This window comes from Lissotriton helveticus, chromosome 7 (assembly GCF_964261635.1).
Source record: "Lissotriton helveticus chromosome 7, aLisHel1.1, whole genome shotgun sequence".
Taxonomy (NCBI): domain Eukaryota; kingdom Metazoa; phylum Chordata; class Amphibia; order Caudata; family Salamandridae; genus Lissotriton; species Lissotriton helveticus.
The window spans coordinates 1,474,733,905-1,474,758,404 of NC_136068.1; the positions used below are offsets into that span (position 1 = coordinate 1,474,733,905).

Genomic DNA, 24,500 nt, shown 5'->3' on the forward strand with positions numbered 1-24,500 from the left:
GTAGTTGGCCTGGTGTGTCGTGAGGTGCCGCCACCAACATCAAGGCAGATTCTCCCCTTGGTGGAGGGCTGTTGTCTGGGCTGGTGGGGTGGGAGAGAGATATCAGCTGCATAATCGGGCAGCAGGCATCTCCCCCGCTCCCTCCCCCATTCTCTCCTAATCTGACTGACTGTGATCTGCGGATTGGACTACAGCAGAAGGCCATCTGTACCCTGTGGACTGCGCTAGAGCTGTGGTGGGCTGGGCTGGGGCCCCGTCCCTCTCATTGTGGGACCTCGGATGCCCAATCTTGCACCCTCCTCCACTGATACCCGAGCCCACCTGCTTGCTTTGGCCGGAGAGACGCGCTGCCCTGAGCTCTCCCTGGTTCCTATGCGGACTGCACAGATCTGTGGAGGCCCCTGGGATGATGTGAGGTGGGCGAAGGCACAGATCCATATCTTAGTGAAGGGCCCCTGTCTGGATTAATGGGGTGGAGCAGAGTAATCGGCTGTACAATCGGGCAGTGGGCATCTCCCCCGCTCCCTTCTTCACTCTCTCCTAAATCACCCAAGCTCTACAGGCTAGACTCCTGCAACAAGGGGAAGGCTGGTCGGCTGCACTATCAGGCAGTGGGGACAACACAGCCCCCCTCCTCCTCCTCAAGGGAATAGAGAAGTGTGGACTGGGACTGGGGGTGCCTACTGAGAGGTACATCAGTTTGGAATAGCTTTCTCCCCCTCAGTGTGGTCACCTGAACTGAATTTTTGATCTCTACACTCCCCAGTGGCCCGAGACCTTGCATCACGCTGTGGAGGGGGGCCCTCCGTGCCAACGCGGTGCACCACGGGCTGGGGCTGGTGGGCGAGCGCTCCTGGCCTGGCTGCTGGGTGTCCCTCATCGGGGCAAGGTGGATCTAAGGGATAGGTAACACTGGAGAGGCTTGTGCTGCTTCCTCCGCTAAGCCCTGAAGATCGGGCTACACATGACCAGTTCATACATCGCAGTTCCCACTGTCCAAGACCTAGACATCCACCTTGATGAGCTGGGGCGGTGAGGTCCAGTAGGACCATGCCTCGTACGAAAAAAGGAAAGGAATCCTCCTTGGTCCTAACCGGAAAGCTACAGTTCAATCCACGTGGCTAAATACGAACCCTACCACTGTGGCTATGCCGGACCCCCTGATGGTGTGGGACCCTGAATGGCCTGAGGCAACCCTGCTCACGCAAGCCTTTATGACCAACTTCTTGCAAGAAATAAAGGCTGAAAAAGGCTCCCTCAAATTTGATTTCAAAGCATGTCTCCACGATCTGAAGCATGATGTGGCCTAGATTAGGGGCAGACACTGGAGAGGCTTGTGCTGCTTCCTCCGCTAAGCCCTGAAGATCGGGCCCACACTTGACCAGTTCATACATCACAGTGCCCCCTGTCCAAGACCTAGAAACCCACCTTGATGAGCTGGGGCAGTGAGGTCCAGTAGGACCATGCCTCGTACGAAAACAGGAAAGGAATCCTCCTTGGTTCCCAACCGGAAAGCTACAGTTCAATCCATGTGGCTAAATACGAACCCTACCACTGTGGCTCTGCCGGACCCCCTGATGGTGTTTATGACCAACTTCTTGCAAAAAATAATGTCTGAAATAGGCTCCCTCAAATCTGATTTCAAAGCATGTCGCCATGATCTGAAGCATGATGTGGCCTAGATTAGGGGCAGACGAACTTGAGGGGACCCTTGACACTCGAACGGAGGAGCAAGAGGACCTTTGGCACAGGATGACCACTCTAGAAGAGCAACACATAGAACTTCAAATCAAACAGGAAGACCTAGAAAATAGGAATAGGAGGAACAATCTCTGTATTAGAGAGCTCTCTCTGGGCGCAGAGGGGCAGGACATCATGACCTATACACCAGAACTTCTTCAGGCTGTCAGGGGCAACGATGACGCCTTTCCGATAACCTTGGAAAGGGATCACTGGGTTGCTTCCCTACGTGGTAACCCTGGCTTTGTACTGGACATTATCACCCGGGTGCACTTTACAGAGAAGGAGGCAATTTTCAGAGCCTCTAGGGAGAAAACAGAACTTACCTATGAGGGACACCACATTCAAATCTCACAGGACTTCCCCCCTGTCACACTGCGATGGCGTAAGGATCTCAAACTGGGCACAGACAAGCTGATCCCGTTTGCTGTGGTCTTTATGTGGGAGTCCCGCCCTTCCAGCCCAGCCACGCTACACAGCCGGTCCAGAGTCCCACTGCGTCCAGATTGGACAACTGTGCAGCATTCCCAAAAAAAAGGCTCCGACGGGGAGCTCTGCAAGCTAAGCAAAACATATTTCAACACCTACGGTCTTTGGATGGCGGCCCATTGCTGACCCACTCTCCGCCCACCCCAACTGCGTCCTCACCTTGAGCATCTTAGTCATTGTAGCCGCTTGTGCCCGGGGCCTTGGGGACCCAGGTGAAGTGGTTTGACAACTTCCTTGCCCACAAACTGAACTGGCATGTGCGCTTTAATTTGCGGGCTGGACTGTGAGACTAAGGGGGAGAGTCAGCCGGGCCCTGACACTCCTTTTGCGATCCCTGCCTCTCCCCCTCCATGATATTCCTCTTATAGACTTGGCTCATTGGGATCTTGGGTCCCGGGGGGGCCTCTCCTCCCCCACTTGGGCACCAAGGGCCGGCCTCCAGATGAGGAGTTCGCGCCTTGCAACACTACCTTCTCGGGTGCCCTCCATTCAATTGGTCCCCAAGGGGAGTGGATTCCTCAGAGTGGTCCTGGTCTCTACCACTGGGCCTCTCCAGGACTTGAATGGTCTATTAAGGCCCAGTTGGTCTTCTTGTCTTTGTTATTGTTGGAATACCCTCCCCCTCTTTCCCTCCCCCATTCCTCGAACCCCTGGGAGTTGGAAACATCAAGCCTTGGCACTATTGCCTTGCCTCGACCTTAGACTCACACTGCCCTACATCGCGCGGGGCAAGAGAGACCAACGACAACACCGCCCCCCTTCCTTTATACATATGTGCATGCTGAAACCCCGATAGCATGCGCACCTCATCTCTTGTGGTTAGGGAGGGACTAGAAACAAGCACTTCTTTTCCCCATACAAACAAAAATTACACAGATTAAATTTCTTTCACTCAATGTAAAAGGCCTGAACGCCCTTAATAAGTGGCAGCAGATTTGGCGATACAAGATCCAGATATTATTTTCCTTCAGGAAACCCATCTCTTGCTCTTGGACACGAGTCGCATGGCACATCCCAAATACCCTATCCAATACTGGCCTTCTTCACTTTCTAAAAGGGCTGGGGTAGCTATCGTCATTAAAGCGGGCCTTCACTTGCAGGAGACTCACCTAGCACGTGACAGGGAGGGCCGTTACTTAAAACTCAAATCTCTAATTACTGACAGATCCTTAATATTGATCAACGTGTATGCCCCCAACCAATCCCAGGATACATACTTCAGGAATCTCCTCAAGAATCTTGCCTCACAGGAGGCTGGTCATATGCTTATTGGGGAGCTTGGTGTGGGATCCCCAACACAATCACAGTGTGACTTTTTTCCAGGTCACGGGGGCTATGTCCGCAGCATTAAAGAGGGACATCAAAGCCATTGGGCCTGATAGACGCCTGGTGCTGTAAGGCACCGATGTACAGGACTTCACCTCTTTTTCTCATGTCCATCACTCATATTCATGCATGGACTTATTTTTCATTTCACAATCACTCATTCGGACATCGGAATCAGCATGTATTTCGGATATCTCTATCAGACCACGTGCATTTTGAGATCGCCTTTGGAGGCATCAGGGTGACTCCTCACCCCTCACCTCGCTGGCGCCCCTCCCACATGTACTGCACGACCAGGTCAATGTGGCAGAAATACGGCAAGATATCCAAAGCTACTTTGAGACAAACGCCTTTCCTGACAGCAACAGACACATCTTATGGGAAGGCAACTATTCATGGTACTATCTCCTCCCTTGTAATTGCTTGGACACGTGAGGCCAGGTTGGTGGAGGCCGGGCTATCCCGGGACATAAAGGCCTTGGAACAACTAGACCCCGTGACACCCTTGCGCCAACACAGAGACGGCTAGCCTCCTTTCGCGGCCAGCTGAGGGAGTTGCGGGTTAATAAAGCTACTTGCCTTGAAGGAAAAATATTATGAAGGTGGTAACAAGATCGGTTCTCTGTTGACCCTCCAGCTCCGTGCACGTCTCTCCTGCTCACATCTCCAAGGTTAAAAATTAGGATGGCTCGTGGGCTACCTCTGAATTTGATAAACCGCGGGCATTTCATAAATTTTTCGCTGCCCTATATGGACAAGGTGAAATGTCCCAAGAGGAGATCGGGGCCTTCCTTGCCTCTTGCGCATGGCAGCCCCTCGACCCCTCCCCTGCAGACCATCTTGAGGCCCCATTTACACTGGATGAACTCCAAAAGGCTTTGAAAAGCCTACAGGTAGGTAAGACCCCGGGCCCTGACGAACTTACTGTTCCCTGCTACCGCCTGTTTTTCTCTCAAATTCAGGATTACCTCCTCAAGTTCTTTAATTCTTTCTCTGCTAGTACTAACTGGACTAGCTCTCTCCTCAATATAGAAGCTAAGATTTATACTAAACTAGCAAACCGACTAGAGCCATATCTTCCTAGCTTGATAGAGCCTGCCCAGGAGGGATCCATACACCACCGCCAAGCGGTGGACAACATCCAACTAATAGCCCACCTGGTGGAAAAGGTTCAGCAGCGAAACATCCCAGCATGTCTCCTCTCTTTTGGTGCAGAGAAAGCATTTAATAGAGTGGCTTGAACCTTTCTAAGAAAGGTTCTGAAAAAAAAGATTGGGCTTGGACCGGTCATGGTCTCCTGGATTATGTCAGTTTACATTTCCCCTTCGGTGCAAATTAGGATCAATGGACTCCTTTCCCCCATCCCCTTCAGTGCATATTCACTGGGGCATCTGGCGGGGATGCCTACTATCCCCTCTACTTTTTGGCCTTGCAGTAGAACCCCTTGCAATAGCCATTCGTCGATCCGCCACAATCCAGGGTATTCCCTTCGGTGGGGAGGACCACAAGGTTGCATTATTTGCAGATGACCTTCTGCTCATCCTGACCAGTCCGAGAGACTCCCTCCCAGCATTAATCTCACTCCTCCACATGTTTGAGCACGTCTCTGGTCACAAAATTAATATAGCAAAATCGCAGGTTAATAATAAACTATTATTTGCTATTAGAAAAATAAAAGACGGGCAGAAAACAGGGATAGAGCGCAGACGAGCATAATAGCAAGCGACGCCTTCGTTTTTTGGTTCTGACTTTGCTACCTCTAAGCCAGGGGTCGCAAAGGCAGTGCAAAGCCAAAGGGGTTGATGGACGGAGTGTTAAAAATTGCAAGCACTCACCCCCAGTCAACTGATCTGGGTTTAATCCATCATCATTCTTTAGCTCACTCCGCCACCCCAGTTCAGCAATGGCCATATGCAAATCAGTATGACCCTGTACCTCATGGGAACAGTCCAGCCCAAACTGCCATGCCATGTCTTCCCTGGACCGGAAACAATGATCCTGGGACCGGTTTCTGGCTAATCATCCTTCATCAGCCAGGCTAGCTTGAATCCAGTGGCAGTTTGAGCTGGACTGTTCCCATGAGGCACAGAGTCAAACTGATTTGCATATGGCTGACAGTTTGACTGGCCCAACACGGCCGGTGTAACCGTAATACGCAATTAGAAAGTGCTCACCACTCCTCCCCATGCTCTGTGGGCAGATACGCCACACACCTTCAGAGCCTTCTAAAAACAAAATTTGATAATATCGTGGAGTTATTATCATTTCATTTTTCCTGTGGGGCGACGCTCATATGTTTTAGCGGAGGAGGCGCCATTGCTTGTATTTAAAGGTATACTTGCACACAGGACGTTTCTTGGTAAGAAACCCGCTTTAGCAATTCAAAGAATAGTGACAAATTCAGTGGTCAAACGGTGAACAATTGATGTTCTGCTGAAGGGTCATTTAGTCAATCCTAGCATCACCCTGTGCTGTAGTTTGCAGTAAAGTACTTTTATATCAAGAACATTGCAACAATATTCATGGTATAGTTAACAGTTTCTGGAATATCTTAGCATTCAAAATAAATGCATACTTTGGAATATGGATCTTTGGAATATGGCGTTCATGAAGATGCTGGAAGATTACAAAACAATGCCCTCAGTCACCATGGCAGTTCTAACATGTTAATGTGCTGCTAAGGTCTCAAGTCAGGAAGCTTAGTCTAGGAGGAGGTAGAGCATTGAAGGTTTATGTTTGTTTTGGGGAGAGGGTCTTTTGAGATATATTGTTTCTTTCACTCCCACATAGAAGTGCTCCACAGTCACTGCTATAATAGTAGGTGAGGGTTACTACATGGGATTTTCTAAAGCACACATAGTTTTAACATTCAATATACAAATAATGATGACAGGCTCTATGCAGTTGCGTGCATTAAATTATTTAGAAATCCAATTTAACTCATTTGTACTTGAACTAATCTGTTAGAAAAAGATCTTACACAGGTGTAAATGTGTTTAAAGAATTGAATTTATAATGAAAAACCTTTCAAAGGGTACAAGGAAACTAATACAATTGTCTAGTAAAACAACTCAAAGCAACTGAGGTTTCCAGATCATTTGATGTTACAAACACCTCTTTGTCACTAATGTGGAAACCTATTTACAAAAAATACAACAGGATGATGTGACTGGTTCAACAGACAACAGATCCTTGAAAACAACAGTTCAACGTAAAAGTAGGTGCAATTGTTGACGTTTCGGTCTACATTGGAGACATCCGCTAGACCATCTTCAGGACATAAAATTCAAGTGTTGAATGACCCTTAACAATTTATGTGGACTGATTCAGGTTGTGGTAAAGTCAATCAAGATTTTGGTTAGAGATTGAAGAATAGGCTATCAAATAGCAACCAATGTTTCAACAATAAAAGCAGGCTATTGTGATTTGATCTGAGCCTGACGGTTTCTTCGTTAGGCTCCGATGTGCCCAGAACTAGCTTGTATCTAGAAACTGGATGGGCCCGGCTTTAAAGGCCGTACGCTGTCTTAACAGTCGTCTCTGCGGCAACAACTCTATCACATCTGGATTACAGCAATGTCATATATCTTGGATTTCCAGAATCACTGATTGCTGCAAAAACCACATAATATGTCAGTCAGACTTGCTTGTGAACTCCGCAAGTATGACGTGTCTCTTATCAACACAGTTCGTTTACCATCTCCTAAAGATGCCGCTTTCCATAAGCATTCCCTGTGGAGGTGGAACATTCCTGGTGCTTGGTCTAAAACTTTAGAATTCTCTCCCTGTCCAGCTTCATCAAATTAGTGACTATCCTCTTTTAAGTTGGGTTTGAAAACTCATCCCTTCTGCTCTTGCTTTGTTTTTCGGGCATCTCTTTGTAGCGTATTCTTAATACTAAAAATACACTGCAGTTTTCTTACTTTATAAAGAAAAAGTAAATAAATCAATTATCAGAAGTTTAAGGGAGAAAAATATTTCCTTTCTAAAATCATGAAGTGTTTATGTCACTAATAAACTACTAAATTTGGCCACCGCCCCTGCACCTGCTTCAAGCGACAACATACATAAACTGTAAACCCTGCACATCTGTTTCCACAAAGCTAGGCCCATAAGAGTAAAAAAAGACTTCATGAAAAGGGATGGGTGGGAGGGGGAAAAACCTGCCGGAAAAACTGACAGCCACTGGGTACCAACAAACAATGGATGGCTGGCTACTTAAAATGGCTGGCTTTATAGCGCCACCAGCCCTGCAAGCCCAAAAGAATGACAAACGAATGGATTGAATGCTAGGGTGAAGCGTTACGAAGTTTTGACAAACTCTGAATTGTGTGAACGATTTTAGATTTACACTGTTTTACTCTTGATGCAACTGACAGCTTTTTAAGCCCTACGCGCACTAAACGATTTATGTTTAGGTAGCACGAATCTTTTTTAAACCACACTGCGCCGATTGAGTAAGAATATGCACTGTGTACTCTGTTGCTGTTATTTTAATTTCGACTCACCTGTAACCTTATTCATTCCTGCTGCCCCGGTCCACCGCAAGCGCTAGGCTTGTTTGTGTGGAGGGCGCAGGGAGGCACCTTCTTCCGGCTTCACGGCCGAGGCAGGCACCGATTGGCCCAGCACGTAGAGGCAGAGCTGATTAACAGCCCGTCAGCTACATAAGCCCATTGAAGTCTGACACTCTCCCTGATGGCAAACAAATGGATTGAATGCTAAGGTGAAGCGTTACGAAGTTTTGTCAAACTCTGAATTGTGTGAATGATTTTAGATTTACACTGTTTTACTCTTGATGCAACTGACAGCTTTTTAAGCCCTACGCGCACTAAACGATTTATAGGTAGCACAAATCTTTTTAAACCTCACTGCGCCGATTGAGTAAGAATCTGTACTGTGTACTCTGTTGCTGTTATTTTAATTTTGACTCACCTGTAACCTTATTTATTCCTGCAGCCCCGGTCCACCGCAAGCGCTAGGCTTGTTTGTGTGGAGGGCGCAGGGAGGCACCTTCTTCCGCTTCACGGCCGAGGCAGGCACCGATTGGCCCAGCACGTAGAGGCGGAGCTGATTAACAGCCCGTCAGCTACATAAGCCTGATGCCCTCTATGACGCGCAGCGAATACGCGCTGCGACCACGCCAGAGCCGCGCCAAAGACAAGCCTAAGACCTGCCCGTCTGGGCCCGTCCGGGACAGTACGGGGCACGGGGCAGAAGGCTATGCCCTACTTACAGTCAAAAGGTTGGTTAGATCCCCTAGTCAACTAATAGCGTTACGCCCGCCTACTAACATCAGGTGCACCACGCTCGAACTCCACAAAATAGGAGTCACTTCCTGCCAATACTGCAACCTCACCCTAACCATTTGCAAACCTCACCCTGACCCCGGGAGGAGGCACAGGAAACGTAAACAGCCCCGTAATGTCAAGGCACAAGAATACTTGTTCTACAGTACTAACTGCCGTTCATTACCGAAACACAGATTAGATATCTTTAATCTCCTACTAGAAGACAGACCAAGCGTCCTCTTCCTGACAGAAACGTGGCTACATGAGAGTGCTGGCCCGGACGTTGCTACGGCCCTCCCCGCCAACTATGCAATCACTAGGATAGATAGAAAACAACAACTTGGTGGTGGAATTGCAATCATCTTCAATAGAGATTTGAAATGTACGTTAGATCCAGTTGACATCCCTGACTGTGAAGCCGGCTCTTTTAAAATATCTTTGAATCCGAACTTCACGATGTCTGGCCTCTTGATATACCGGCCCCCCGGCAATTCTTCCCAATGGGCATCAAATCTAGCCAATCATATCACCCCGTATTTCCTAACCTCTAAAAACTTCTCAATTATCGGGGACCTAAATTTACACCTTGACGACCTTTCTATCCCCTCTTGCTCGAATTTGTTAGAGGATATGACGGCCTTTGACCTGTCGTTGGTCAATTCTGGACCTACTCACAAAGCGGGCCACCTGCTCGACCCCATCCTTTCTAAAATTAATGACCTAAAATGGCTTGACACCATCCCCATTTGTTGGTCTGATCACCATTTAGTAAAATTCAGTATCAATCTCCCACCTTCAACTACCACGCAGTCTGGTTTTCTGACCGCGTCAATGAAAAACTGGAAATTATTGGACATGGCAAAATTTAACTCTGCACTCCATGAAAACCCCCCCAGAACAGGCCTCAACATGGATAGCTTAGCAATAGCCACTCAACTATGGCTCAGTGAAGCCGCTGACCACTGCTTACCCACCTCTCTTGCCAAAGGAAATAGACACCGTCATCCTGCCCCATGGTTTAATGACAGCTTGAAAGCTGATAAATCGAAATGCAAGGCACTCGAGCGTCAATGGCGTAAAGACTACGCCCCTGACATAAAAAAGAGCTACCATGAAGCCAGAAATTTATACCACACTGCTTGCGCGAAAGCGCAAGCCTTGTTTGTTTCAAACACTATCAGCGAAGCAACAAACAAGCCGAAAACTTTGTTTAATAAGGTTAGAGAGCTTGCGGGCGGACAAACCACAGCTACGGCTCCCCCCTTAAATACTCAACAATGCCAAGATTTAGCCTGTTTCTTTACCGAAAAAATTGAGAAAATTATCAGGGACATCAAAACTAACCACAATGTACCATCTTCTTTGGCTGACACGGAATATGCTCCCCCTGCCGAGAATACCTTGGAATCCTGGCCCTCCATTAAGGTTAACACACTGAAGACCATCTTTAAGACCATCAAATCCGGCTCCCCCCGGGATCCGATTCCCATCAAAGTACTTAAACAACTGGACGATCGCTCCCTGGAAATTATCGTGGATATGCTCAATTCTTCATTTGAGCTTTCAACAGTCCCGTCCCTCTGGAAACACGCCATGGTAACGCCATTGCTAAAAAAAACCACAGCTGATTCAGAAACCCCAACAAACTATAGACCTATATCTCTTCTCCCGGCCTTCTCCAAATGTTTAGAGAGACACGTCCACTCAGTCTTATCCACCTTTGCTGAAAACAATTCCCTCCTGCACCCCTCGCAATCGGGCTTCCGGGCTGGTTTCTCGACAGAATCCACCCTTCTAGGAGTTACGGAACATATCCGGAACCTCCTCGATAATGGTCAAACGGTCGCGCTCGTACTTCTAGACCTGAGCGCGGCCTTTGACACCATTTCTCACGAAACACTCATCAAGGTGTTATACAGGAACGGAGTCCGTGGGAAAGCGCTTGAATGGATCCGGTCCTTTTTGGCTCAACGGACATTCCAAATAACATCCTCCTTGGCCTGCTCCGACACCTTTGAAGCCCCGAACGGAGTGCCACAGGGATCTATTTTGAGCCCCCTGTTTTTTAACCTTTACCTTAGACCCTTGGCCGACCTAGCGGAGAGGTCTGGTCTCACCCTCATGACCTACGCCGACGATTCCCAAATTATTTTCTCCCTGTCTGAATCCTGTCCTTTAGCTCCGTCCCTTCTCAAATTAGGGCTTCAAAACATCCTAAATTGGATGACAAGAAATCAATTAAAGCTTAACGGAGACAAAACAGGGAAACGACAAGATCTTTGGAACCCCTCACACTGGCCCAACCAGATGGGAAATTTTCCCACCCCAGTCACCCAAGTACGTAATCTGGGAGTCATCATGGATAGTTCCCTCTCCATGAAACAACAGGCCAGCAAAGTTGTTGGCCTGTGCCTTACCATCATCAAATGGCTGAGGAAAATCCTCTGGATGCTGCCCTCTTCTACTCAAAAAACCGTAGTCAATGCCCTCATAACATCTCGGCTTGACTACGGCAATATTCTGTACCTGGGTTCCAACAAAGCGGTAGTCAGTCGGCTGCAGCTTGCCCAAAACGCAGCTGTTTGACTACTGTGCAAAATCCCCAAAAATTCCGGAGTCTCAAATTACCGTCGTGAGCTCCATTGGCTCAGGATCGAAAACCGAATCCGCTTCAAAGCCCTGAACTATATGTTCAGAATTAAAGCCGGTACCGCACCAAAATACCTTTTAGCTTTGGCTCATCCTTATGCTCCCAAACGAACCCTTCGATCGCAATCAGCCGCCAACTTCTGCGTACCTGAATTCAAACTTGCTAGAATGGGAGGCAGATCCTTCGCCCACCTAGGACCATCCCATTGGAATGCACTCCCTCTCTACATTCGAAGGGAGGAAAACCATGCCATGTTCAGAAAGCACGTCAAGACCTGGTTATTCGAATAAATTCTTGATTAACCAGTAACCCCCTGCCATCTTTGTTCTTTGTCGCGGCGCCGGGAAACCCTTCTTGGGTAGCTGTTGCGCCTTACAAGTTTAAAAAATAAAATAAATAAATAAATAAAAGAAGCCCCAAAAAAACCAATAAGCTTGTTGGGTGGCCAGGCTACAACCACTCCCCAACACTGCCGGGGGGCAGACTACCCGATAGTCAACTGCCCCCCTAACCCTCTCTTCTCAGTGGCCAATTCTTGGCTTCCTCTTCTGTCCCAGAGATCTGATATCTTTCCTGAATAAACATGGTCTTTGAATGCTGGGAAAGGAACTTGATTCTTGGGTGCTTCCTGACTCCTGACCAGGCGATTTCCTAAACATGACTCCATTTTAGGGTTGTTCTAGAGAAGGTGTCCCCAGAAGATAGCATAGAGTTTGGTGTGAGATCTGCTCAAAATGTCTGAGTGACAGTCCTACTTGACCAGAATACCCTCCTCCTGTGAATGAACCAATGCATATACCCAACTGCCACCCCTATTCCAGTTTGTAAAGCCAAAAGCCACTTTGATCTAATTGTAACTATGCCACCTGCATGTACACTGCAAGCAAATATTTCAATAGCTGGTCAACGTAGCTTTTTGTATTTGTAAACCTCTATGAATTCTTGCACACTTCTGTGGCACAATATGCAGCACATAATATACACCAAAAAACAGCTAATAATTAACATAGGCTTTCCAAATTTCAAAGCTTATTTTTGTCAAACAAAGTGGATATTTGCTGTGAGATATATTTACCACCTTTGTATACTAACTCACACAACGGCAAAGTGGTTGCACCAACCATTGTTGTGCCCATCATGAAACCACTGGTATTGCATTGCCCAAAGGGACTTGACATCTTACAATGGCTGAAATTCTCCCAGATGCCCGTTCGGATAGCACCAGAGAAGACAAGGTCTACCCTCTCCCTATCTACCCATAATTACCGGTCACCCTACCCCTCTTCAAGAAGCCCTCGCTGGTGCCATGTAGAGTAAGATGATATTATGGTAGTATGATATAAAGGCAGCTTGCCCAACATATGCCAGCTAAAACCACATACCCATGGCAGCATGAGCCACAAACCTCACTCCCGCAAACTAATGGAGGGCTTCCAAGGTCTTTAAGCTATCAGCAGCTTCCAATAACTCCAATTCCTGCCATGAACATAGGCAATAGAATAAGTAGACACAGATATGAGTAGGAAATCTCAGGAAAGTTCACAAAGTGTCTCTAAGACCTAACACCCTAACTTACAAATTTCATCCCTTGGAAATCTTGATGGCTCCCTCATAGGTCAATTGGCCTTGGCCACCATAGTTTCAAGGAAGCTGGAACACTAATACAAGTTATACATATCTAATCAACTGGCAGATTATTAATGTTCAGTCAATGATGAGAGGTTGGTGAAGTTTTCAAAACCTTTATTTACTTTAAAGGATTAGTATGATTTTCATCAACTTTATTCAGATTAGCTCAGTTTGCAGAAATATTAGTAAAATACTGATCAGTTACAGGCATACATTTATGCAAAGTGTTCCATAAAGGAAAATTGTCACTAAACTAGCTGAGAGCCTTATCTACCCTATAATAGAATCCATGAAGAGTTCTTTTTCGGAAAAGAGCAAGTTGAACTTCCCATAAAGAGTTCTTCTGGAAACTCAGCCGAGTTCCCCAGTCACAGGAGCAAACATCAAAGTATCAGTAAATGAGGAATGATCGTTGCAAAAGCATTGATCAAGAAAGAGTTTAGATAAGGCAGAGAAAAGAGTCACCTTTAGCAATAGCCCCCGGTAACAATGATTAAGACTCCTTCAAGTGATTCTCGTAGGAAAGTCGGTTAAGTTTCGAGTCTCAAAATAAGTCCCAAGAAAGGGTGAGAGTGCCAACTGCCGACGATGACAGCCCGACTAACTGGCTAGGAACACTCATAAATATAAAATCACACAATGATGTATCGAAACTTTAGAAACTGTTGATAGCTCTCTTCCAATGGAAACTGCTCATCCGTTGGTGTCATCAGCTTCCGATGCTTCTCCACTCGATTCCCACAGTAAACATTCATGCCGGTGTATAGTAAACAAATGTGTAGTACACTTGCAAAATGGAGAAATGTTCTCATGAGAGCCTTCTTACCTAAGCTAAAAGATACACTCTATGTCCATTGTGAATACAAAAGTAAATTGAATATGCTGGGATAAACTAGCAATAATATTCTGGTGAGGCACACAAAAAATATCTAAATCATTATTTATTCTAATAAAGACAGCATAGTTCATTGATTAGTTTACCTGTGCTAATATGGCATGATGGGGCTAAAGAAACATAAGCTTGAAGTCAGTGCATTCTTAAGCAGGATGCTGATGCTAGGCAAAGTTGCTCTAAATTAACATTTATTAACTATGAGCAAGAGTTGAAAGAAAAAAGGCTTTTAGGCCTAAGTAACAGGGCACATTTAAGAATGTATAGTATAGTACAAAAAAGTCTTTACATTATTTCGTATACATTTAAGTAATGCACATTTTCCCTACGTGTGAATAATTTATGAATTATTTGCACCAATAATACATTCATAAATTATTCTTTCACATTATGAAGCAAGCACATTTTTCTATGTGTCATTTTCTATGTGAAATCATTTCTGCAGCAGTTCATACGCATTTTAAGGTGTACATCTAACATGGTTTATAAGTTAATCAGAAAATCCTGGTTTGAGGCTAGTCGGTGGCTCCTCAAGACGGGCTGATACAGTCAGACGGGGTTCCCCCACAGAATAAGGGCCCTTTGTCTAATCATTCACTCATGTAGTTCTTGACTAAGCAGCTCTTTCATTACTGAATGCCTCATAGATCCTCTGTCAAGTACAACTGAACTAAATTACTGTTCCACTCCATCAAACATCCTGCACCTAATACACTCATTCACACATTAATACGTTACTTCACCATTCGGTCACAGATCCATTTCCTCATGAATTTACTGGGTGACCAATCCATTTATGTAGGGGGGGGGTAAAAGTCATCGAGTGCTTTACTCACTCATATGTGCATTCATTCCACCTGAAGTCTGTCATTGACTGTCCCCTATGTTCTTCTGTTGTTCAAAGGTCCTGGTCCCGATGTGACGGTGCTTGCTACTTCCATCGTTGTTGCCTTTGTAGTTCTTGCTGCCGTGGTTGCTGGTCTAGCCTTCGTATATAACAAGAAGTGGCGCAGTGGTAATGCTGCAAAGACAGCAGGCTCTCCCACAGGTGAGATCATTCAAATTCACTAATGAGCATAAAAGTGAACTCCTACCTCAGTTTGAAGTCTCCAGCTGCAGCTCCTCTGCTGTGGCGGAAGTGCATCGACCCCCCGTCAGCACCCTAAAAAATAAAACGGTAATAAAGCAGATTTTAACACCGATTTATTCTTCTTCTAAGTGTGCTGAGTCTTGGGGAGAGATCAGGAGATGACAGGCACTGAGGGGGAGTGCTAAGGGCACTGCCTTCAGTGCGCATGTGGGTTTGGCCGACCCACTCAGGACGGCCAAACCCACATTTGCACTGAAGCTGTCTCCAACCCAATCTGAGTTGCCGGGTTGGAGACAGCAAGCAGAGTCTCCCAGTCTCCCTAGGAGTGCAAAGAAATGACACTCAGGCCAATCCTGACTTTGTTCTAATGCTGTGAGTGCACCGTCCGGATTGGCCACAGAGGCTTCTGGGATCCTGTCTGCCGAGGAGCTGAAGAGTGCGATGCAGCTGAAGATAAGTTCTTTTTTTTTTCTTATTCCAAGTCTGTCCAACTCCCCCATCACCGCCACTCTGCCCTGACACCACCAACCACTGCAGCTGTCAAAGGAGTTTGCAATATACTTAGAATGGCCATTAGCCCTGCCCCCTTCAACCACTGCTCTTTGAACCAGCCTCTTTGTGGTCTAGACGTTGTCATTCAGATATAGGCTCAGCCCAGATGAGAAGGACTCTCTCACCTGATGCTATTGGTTGTTAGAGTGGATCTTCCGTCCTCCTAAGTGGTACTTACGTTGAACTGCATAAGGAATTACCTTAGACGATGTATGTCTGCTTCTACTGGCTTCCTTCAGCCTCTCTTATGTGTCTCGCTTTTAGGTGCTCTTTCTGCTTATTGTTAACCACCCTTCTTGTTCCTCCTGTCTTCTCCCCGTTTGCTCCTTGTTCCTCCTGCCCGTCACCCTCTCTAATTACTCCTGGGCACCCTTCTCATCTTCCACTGTACACATCTTGTTCCCCCTTCCACGACCCTCCCTCTTCGCCTTGGGCTCTGCTCTTCCCCGCCACCCTCCAGTTCCTCGTTCCTTCCCTCCTTTCCTCCATTTTGCCTTACTTGTTCCCCTTTCTACTCCAGTGACCTCTCATAAGTACCTGATATGTTGTCACACTTACCTGGTCCCTTTCTTCAATATTTTTAAATCAACTTGGAAAGCCCCTTAGCACAACATTAGGAATCACGAGGAAATGTTGACAAAAAAGAGGGAGCACACTGATCATTCAGTTCTTACATGTTGTCAAATTACTGATTCACTACTTGTCATTCTCTAGTAGGTAACCTGGTAAATGTAACACACAATGGAAGCCTTTTCTTGGGGACTTAGGGCAGTCTCTTGCCCAAAATATTTTAGTCCCACCCAATACTATTACACTGGACAACAGGAGCTTGACTCTCCTGGAGAAGCGAAGGTAAGCAATCACAATTTACTCTAGGAGAGGGTAAAAGTTAGAAGCTCAGATATTGCATAACACAGTAAAAACCAAGCAATAAACGTGAGTGTCCAGCCAGCGGTATAACTTCAAGTACAGGACTTTTATTTAAAGCTGTGCAAACAAAGAAGTGTGCTACATAAAGAAAACAAAAGGTTGCTAGAGTATTCTGGGGCTGACATGGGGCACCAAACTCTTCTGTAGCTTTTACACACTAAGCACTATGTGACTGGGGGTAAGTGTCTGAAATGTGTCGGCGCTCCGTCCATCATCTCCTTGTGTTTGCTTTGTTCACACTAAGCACTAAGGCCAGTTTTTTCTTATGGGGCTAAACTCTGGTCGTTTCAGGTTACTTTAAGAGTTATCAGGTTCTTTTTTATAACATTTACACGTATTGTATTTTAGGGTTCAGTCAAAGGGACAGAAGTACCAGACAAAATAATACAAATCAACTACCTTGCTATATGTCTCTCTGAGTGAAAAACTAGACAGATCAGTAGGCTGAAGCCAGGCTGAAGCCTCAATGGATGCATTTCCAGCAAATGGGATATAAAAAAAACATGAACTCAAATCTCAACCACCTAAACAACTGGGATCCCACCTAGTGAAATCAGTGTCACAATTCAGTACAATCCAATGCTGAGCAGATGTCATGTTACCAGAGTAGGGGCACGACCCAGTAACGGCATATAAATACGTACATTTCAGACAGATGTACCAAATCATCAACACCAACTACTAAGTGGTACCAGCCATTAGACAATGTCACTAAAACTACCTGTCATGGTCTATATATTCCAGTGGCAGCTGTACGGACCGGACTGGGGGCATGCATTGGACGAAAGGCTGCAATAGTACCATTTGGGAACAGGTCTCTAGGATAGATATCAACCACTAATGCAACATGTGTTGTTGTAAGAAACCATAGACTAATGAGGCTGTTTGAATAGTTCTTGATCTCCGAAAATCACACCTGGAGTATGTAGGCGAAGCCACCTAGTCAGTATTAAAAGGGACCATTGCAGAGCACCTTAGAGGTAAGGGGAGAACCAATGACGGTGCAGGTACAACGGATCACATGGAGAAAAGGCACATTTTCACCTTCTCAAGTTGGGTGATACTTTTTTGTTCTTCAGGCCAACTGGACCATAGGGAACGCCATTGCTCCTGAGCTGTCCCAGTTCCTCCAGACAGATTCTCCAGTCAGCTGGGCCTTGTGCAGATCTTCTCAGGATCAGGAGTTTTCTCCAATTCCCCATGCGAGTCAGCTCCTTTCTTGCAAGGCAGGTTTGCTCATATTCTCCCTGCATGTACAGAAACAAGGATTCTTCCAAGAGTGAATGTGGAGTAGGAAATCTGCAACCCAGCATAAGTTGCAGCTTATGGATCCATTCCTTTTTGGCTGGTGCACAGAGTTACCTTGATGTCCAAATGATGTACGCATTACTGGAATAATAACAGCAGTAGTTATCCCGTGGCATGGAGGCTACAGCCAACCAAAGCACTAGCTTTTTCAAACCTTTACATCTTTCGCCAATCCTGGACAAGTGTATCTTCCACCTTGTTCAATGGTTTCCAAAGCAGAGAGCCAAATCTCAGACCAATGTGAATTGGCTAAGGTGTGAACATGGGCAGCCCTCTAACAAAGTGAAGCAAAAAGCAGTAATTGCCAGATGAGAGCCACAAACGCAGAGACAGGGTTGTGTTTCAGCAGAGCAAGTAAGTACGAGGATGGAATTAAACAGAGAACAGGCTCAGATTCTTAGTACAAAGGGAAGTGACTGCTCTCCAATCCAGTCCCAGTGGCCCAGTGGTGCTGAAGTGCACTATTATCTCCCTGGTAAAAAGAACCAGCCCTATCTCATAGAATGTTATTCCTAAGGGTCACCCTTTTGGGGCTGCTTTCCCTCTCCTCTAAGACGGGAAAAGGACATTTCACCTTTCAGGGATCAAGGGCCCAACTAGACAATTGGGATTTTTCACTGAGTATGCAGCAGGAAACACCGACCCATCATTCCAAAGAGGCATTGGAACCAATTGTATCAACCTGAGGACACCTTTGAGGTCCTGGAGACCTCCCAGTTATCTACACAGCACAGAGCCCCAAGGACCCATGCTCCCAGTGTACCAGATCCCTCTCAGGGGCTCCAACTGAGAATGGATCATAGCTTGTGGGCACAGAAAGTCCAGAAAGGCATACGTCAGCTCACTGTTGCAGGGTGTTCTTTGTGGCTGGGGCTTACCTGCATATCCGGAGGGTCAGAGACCTCCATAGCTTTGGTCACAACCTGTTGAATTTTTTGTTTAAATCTTCATCAACCGACCCTTCAGCTCATGGTGGCAGATTTCACAGGTCACACCCTTGATGGGTCCATATCTATTATCAGGCAGGATTGCGAGAAGTAATGTGATGAAAAGCTTTATCAATATGAAATTCCTTTATATCAGTAATGAAATATCTGTGTGAAAAGTACTTCTTCTCCGAAACGAGGTCAATAATATTACCATCTGTCTTTCCCTCTTAGCATAAATTAACATTCAGCTATCAGCCTTAACCATATTTTAGAAGTGCGCTGATTATTATTATTATTATTAGTGAGTTTTGTATCGCGCGTGGTTACCCTTGGGCATCCCGGCGCTTATCCAGAAAGAGCAGCCCTAACAGAAGCGACTCATTAGGCAGGGAACAGGTGAGTCTTTAAAAGTTTACGAAATCGTAAAGTGCTGGCTTCAAAACGCAGGGCAAGCGGAAGAGAGTTCCACAGTGCTGCCACGTTAACAGAAAATCTTCTGCCACCGGACCTGGCCTTTCTTACTCTTGCGACTTGCAGGAGATGTTGGTGGTCTGAGCGAAGGGCACGGGGGGCCTTGTAGGGTTGAACCATACCCCGAAGAATAGGAGGCCCTTTCCCCTGCAAGATTTTGTGGGCCATGCAGAGTGCCTTGAACTTCACCCTCTCTCTGACTGGGAGCCAGTGAAGTGCCTTCAGCGCCGGATGAGCTGATTGCCACCTAGGAAGGTCTGTCAGAAGCCTGGCAGCGGCATTTTGTACTTGCTGCAGTTTGTTCAGAGTGGCTTCAGGCGCCCCCAGGAACAGCGCGTTGCTATAATCCAGCCGGGAGATGATGAGCCCCTGGATTAATAGCCTCCTGGAGGCTGTCGGGAGGAGGGGTAAGATCTTCCGGGCTGATCGGAGCAGGCTGAAGCACACGCCTGCGGTCTTTTTGGCGTGTGACTTAAAGAAAGGTCCTGCTCCAGCCACACCCCCAAGCTCTTAATCTCCTGTTTAGGGGTAGGTGGCACTCCCAGACAGCTGGGCCAGCTGCTTAGGGGTAGGGAAGGAGAAGAGTTCCCCAACATCATCAGCTCGGTTTTAGAACCATTGAGCTTGAGGGCTGAGTTGCCCATCCAAGTGAAGATCTTAACCAGGCATGCATGCAGCTGATCAGGCTGGTTCGCGGACTGGGGGAGCCCTACCACCAACTGGGTATCATCGGCGTAGCTAATGATCTTAACTCCCAGTGGAAGTACCACACTCTCCAGCGGGGCCATATAGATGTTAAACAATGTAGGGCTCAATGATGAGCCCTGTGGCACACCACACTGGAGAGGGAACGATGTTGACTTTTCATGGCCTTCCCACACCTCGAACGTGCGCTCTTGTAGAAAGGACGCGAGCCATTTCAGCGCCATCCCGGAAACTCCCACCCCCGACAGTCGCTGGAGTAGCACCTGATGGTTTACGGTGTCAAATGCCGCACTGAGGTCCAGGAGGATCACTGCCACTGATCCCCCTGAATCCAAAATGCTCCTGGCATTCTCCACGACTGCCAGCAGAGCGGTGTCCGTCCCCTGACCGGGGCGGAAACCCGTCTGCGAGTCACCCAGTAGGGAGTGGGATTCCAAGAAGCCCGATAGGCGCCTATTCACAAGTTTTTCCGCCACCTTACTCAGGCCAGGAAGTAGAGAGATGGGCCTAAAGTTTGCAAGGTCGGCGGGGTCTAGGCTGGGCTTCTTCAGGAGGGCCTTGACTACCGCTCCTTTCCAACTGGGGGGCACCACGCCTTGAGTGAGGGATAAGTTCAAAAGATCCGTCACTGGGCCGCTGATTGTTTCCAGATTTCGGTTTTTAATGATTGGTAAATAAATATGCTCCCAAAAATTCGCTCAAACCAAAGATTTTAATTTTCTGAAAAATAAATATTTTTGCCTCAGGGTGCTGATTTTTGTTTTTAACAAATATATAGTTTCCCCCAAACATTAACTTGTTATTTTCTTGAACTACTCAAATGTGCAGCTGCTTTACATAGATACATTCTGCCTAAAATGGCAACACCATATCATTACATGGCAGCACTTGCATCCGAAGGCAAAGAATGCCCCCGATAGGCCAAGGATGGCCACAATTATGTCAGAGGTGGTACCGTAATACCAAGGATTACTACAATAGTCCAAAGATGGCCACCATTGTTCACATATTGCTTGGTCTAGGCACTTTCATACCAACAAGAGCCATCACTATATCAGACATGTCCACTATTGTGAATACGGTTGGCACAGTTAGGTTGAAGATGCCCACACTTTGCAACTATTATGCCAGTGCTTGGTACCATAATGCCAAAGATCTTCATAATATATGAGGGATAGATATCATTACTCTAGGAGTGGCCACTTATCATTCCTTTGTTCATGTGGGCCTCTGGTGTGGCTCAGTTTGAAAACCACATCCAGTCTAGAACTCACTGTTGCTTGTGAGACTTTTTCTGGCTCCAGCTCCTGTGTGCATCTCCATCTCTTGGCTGTGTCTCATTATAAAATCCCCACCCGTTCTGGACCTCTATGCATACCTTTTAGACTTCTGAACTGATGACAGCAGCATCTCTTTGGACTTCAGCTCTTCATGTCTCCACCTGAGTATCAATATCATCTGATCATGTAATTGTGGTCAAAATATCGTGACTACAAAAATATAGGGGACAAAAATATCAAATGTAGTAATATAATATTGCAATTGTTATACTACAGCTTAAAACATCATTCACTTTAACATTGTTTTTATGTTGATGATATATGGCACTGCATTATGTTTAAAATGTATTTTGGATGATATTGTAAAATGTACTTTTTTGAAAAATATAATTGTAATATTTCCCGGGTTGTTGGGTTTCATTTTAGAATGTAGCATGTACTATTGTGTACTTAAATATTAATTTAAATTGATTCTTTTGTTAATCGTGTAAACCATTTAATTGTTGCCTATTTGTTTAAATGTTTATTTTTTTAAATTATGTATTACATTTTACATTGGATTGCTGGTTTTATTGGAGGAGTGGATGAGAGGTGTTTTTAATGTATATATTAATTAATGGTAATTGACTAATGTATTACATTTGTTATGACTTGTTACTTATTTGTTTAACTCCTTAGTATCTTTTTAGTTGTGCATTCATCTTTAATTTCAAGCTGTTAGGCTTATTTTGGGAATGAATAGGTATTGTTTAAAAAAGCTATAATAATTATATAAATTATTTAGATGTCTGAATTGTATTAATTATATTACAGATAAATTAATGTATTAATTTATTGATTGCAACATTTTTTCCACTGTCTCGTATTTGTTTACTGTTTAGTAATTGGATTTTTTTTAACTATGCACTAAATTTAAAATTTGGCATTTTGGGTTATTGGGTGAAATGGATGAATAATGTATACACTTTCTCCAATGTTTGATGAACTGGAGTTAGAATAGTATATTTGACCCCCTGTTTGTGTATTTTCCCTAATGTCTGTGAGATTGGATCTAGAATAACAAATATGACCCCGTCCCCAGACAATATATGTATTTTTCATAATATTGGTTGGATTGTATATATATATAGTAGTGTATTTCAATAGTTTGATATTGGCTAACTTTAACTTTAAAATAATTTAAGTTTGGAATTAGGTAGTGTTTTACTCAGCCTTTATTTGTGCATTAGATATACTGAGGGTTTTAATTTTAAAATGTACATAAAAGAATTTCATTTCTTTAATTTTAGAAACATAACTTTTAAATGTATTTTAATAGTTTGATGAATAATAATATGCTTTAAATATTTTAAAAAGTATTAATAATTGTACATGTTTATAGTATATATATATTAATAATTATTTTATTTGCCTATGAAAACAATGTATTTTATATTCTTTTTAAGTAATTTTAAATGTAGAAATATTTGTGTGATTTTTTGGAGTTTTATATTATATATTTTAAAATTCTATACCAGTTAAAGAAAAATTATGAATGTATTTTTTTAAGTCTCTTTAATTTAAATACATATACTTACCTAAGTAAGGTTGACTCTTTGGTCTACAATATATTTTTAGTCAATATTCTTGTACATCTTTTATAAGTCGATATTGTGGTCCTGAACATATTTTCTGCAATATTTTTAAATATTTTTGTAGGTGATTTTCTTTCAAGCAGCCACTCTCAAGGCTTCAGACCAGCTAATCCCAGCTCTTCACCTGTATTTCTGTAGAGCTTCATCATGTTTTTCAGTGTCGAGGTGCTAGTACTTATAAGCTCCAAAGTTACAATTCCAGCACTTGCATCACAGGTCTTTCTTTGATAAATGCTGCAAGATCAAGATCAAAGTAATATTACTTAGTTATTTAGGGAGATCACATGGCTTGCTCGTATTTTGCAGTTTTGCACCTAAAAGTACTGTTTGAGACCAGAATAGTTTTACCTAGTGTTACAGCACTACAAACTAGGCCTTGTAACACAGCATTCAAGATTGTCCTGGTTTCACGCAGCTTGGCAGTTGTCTAGATACCGTGGAAGCGTCTTTTGATTGTTAATATTTTTAGAACTTCAGCGCCTCCCAGTTTTTTTTCTCACTGTATGTATAAATGCAAGTCAAATCCAAGAACATCCCACTAAGAGTGAGAACAAGTATACATAAATATTTCCTTATAACTTTTTGTTAATATTTAGTAGTAGCTTTAACAGAACTGTGATACCCTTGTTTGTATTACCTTCACAGTACAATTGACTATACATATACATTTAGCACTCCACACTGTGCTTTCTAGATAAGGAATTCCAGGGTTGATTGTGTACCTGTAACCTGATCCTTTGTAAAATAATGATTGCTGTATAACTTGTTGCTTTTTCCACTGTTGTGATCCTTTGTCCAATACATCATATCCAGCACACACGACCTGACCAGATTCTGGGTGCATTCCAACCAGTAGCATATTGACCTAGCAGCACATGGTGTACTCTCTCTCAGTCTCTTCCATACCTTGATCTCTCACTCACGTGTATCCCTTGCCCTGTGACAAATTGTGGCTGTAATTGCAAGTTAGTGAAGGAGTAGGGGATCCATCGGCTCCTGAAGAAACAACAAAAGCAGCATATTGTACATGTTATTCAGTGACACTACCATAATGATGAGATAGGCAGAAGAGGTTTAAATAAGGCTTATGGTGCACATAAGCTACGCCTAGATGGATCACTATAATGCAAGGGCTACCATTATGCAAAATGTTGTCATCAAATGGTAACAAGTGTGCCTGAGATGACTAGGTATTACAGGGGACCACCAAATGCCACTATAATGTTTGGAATTGCAAACATGAATGCACACTGTCTGCCAAGAAGCACCTGCACACCAACATGCACACACTCACATGTGCACAATCACGCGCACACATATGCACACACCAAGGAACACACACACACGAATGAATGGATGAAGAAAAATGTATAGCGCACAATTGCTGCTTCATTCGAAGTGTCCTGTCGCTATGTCGGTAACGGAAGTAAAAACATACTTACACTTCAAGGAGCAGTAACGTCTTCAGCTGGGCTTTAAACAGACTTTCACTTGGAAAGGATCGGAGGTATAATGGTAAAGCATTCCAAAGACTGTGAGCTAAAAATGATCTACTACCAGATCTGGGTTTTCACACTTAAAGGA

At 44.8% G+C, this 24,500-nt stretch overlaps 1 protein-coding gene across 2 annotated transcripts in view; it reads left to right on the top strand.

The window, feature by feature from the left end:
* The window catches only part of LOC144770383 (uncharacterized), a 720,823-nt gene that overhangs the window by 671,474 nt on the left and 24,849 nt on the right, over positions 1–24,500 (top strand). For both annotated transcript variants that reach the window (XM_078654860.1, XM_078654861.1), the window contains exon 8: positions 14,922–15,065. In XM_078654860.1, the coding sequence (XP_078510986.1) occupies positions 14,922–15,065 (144 nt within the window). The remainder of the gene's footprint in view (positions 1–14,921; positions 15,066–24,500) is intronic.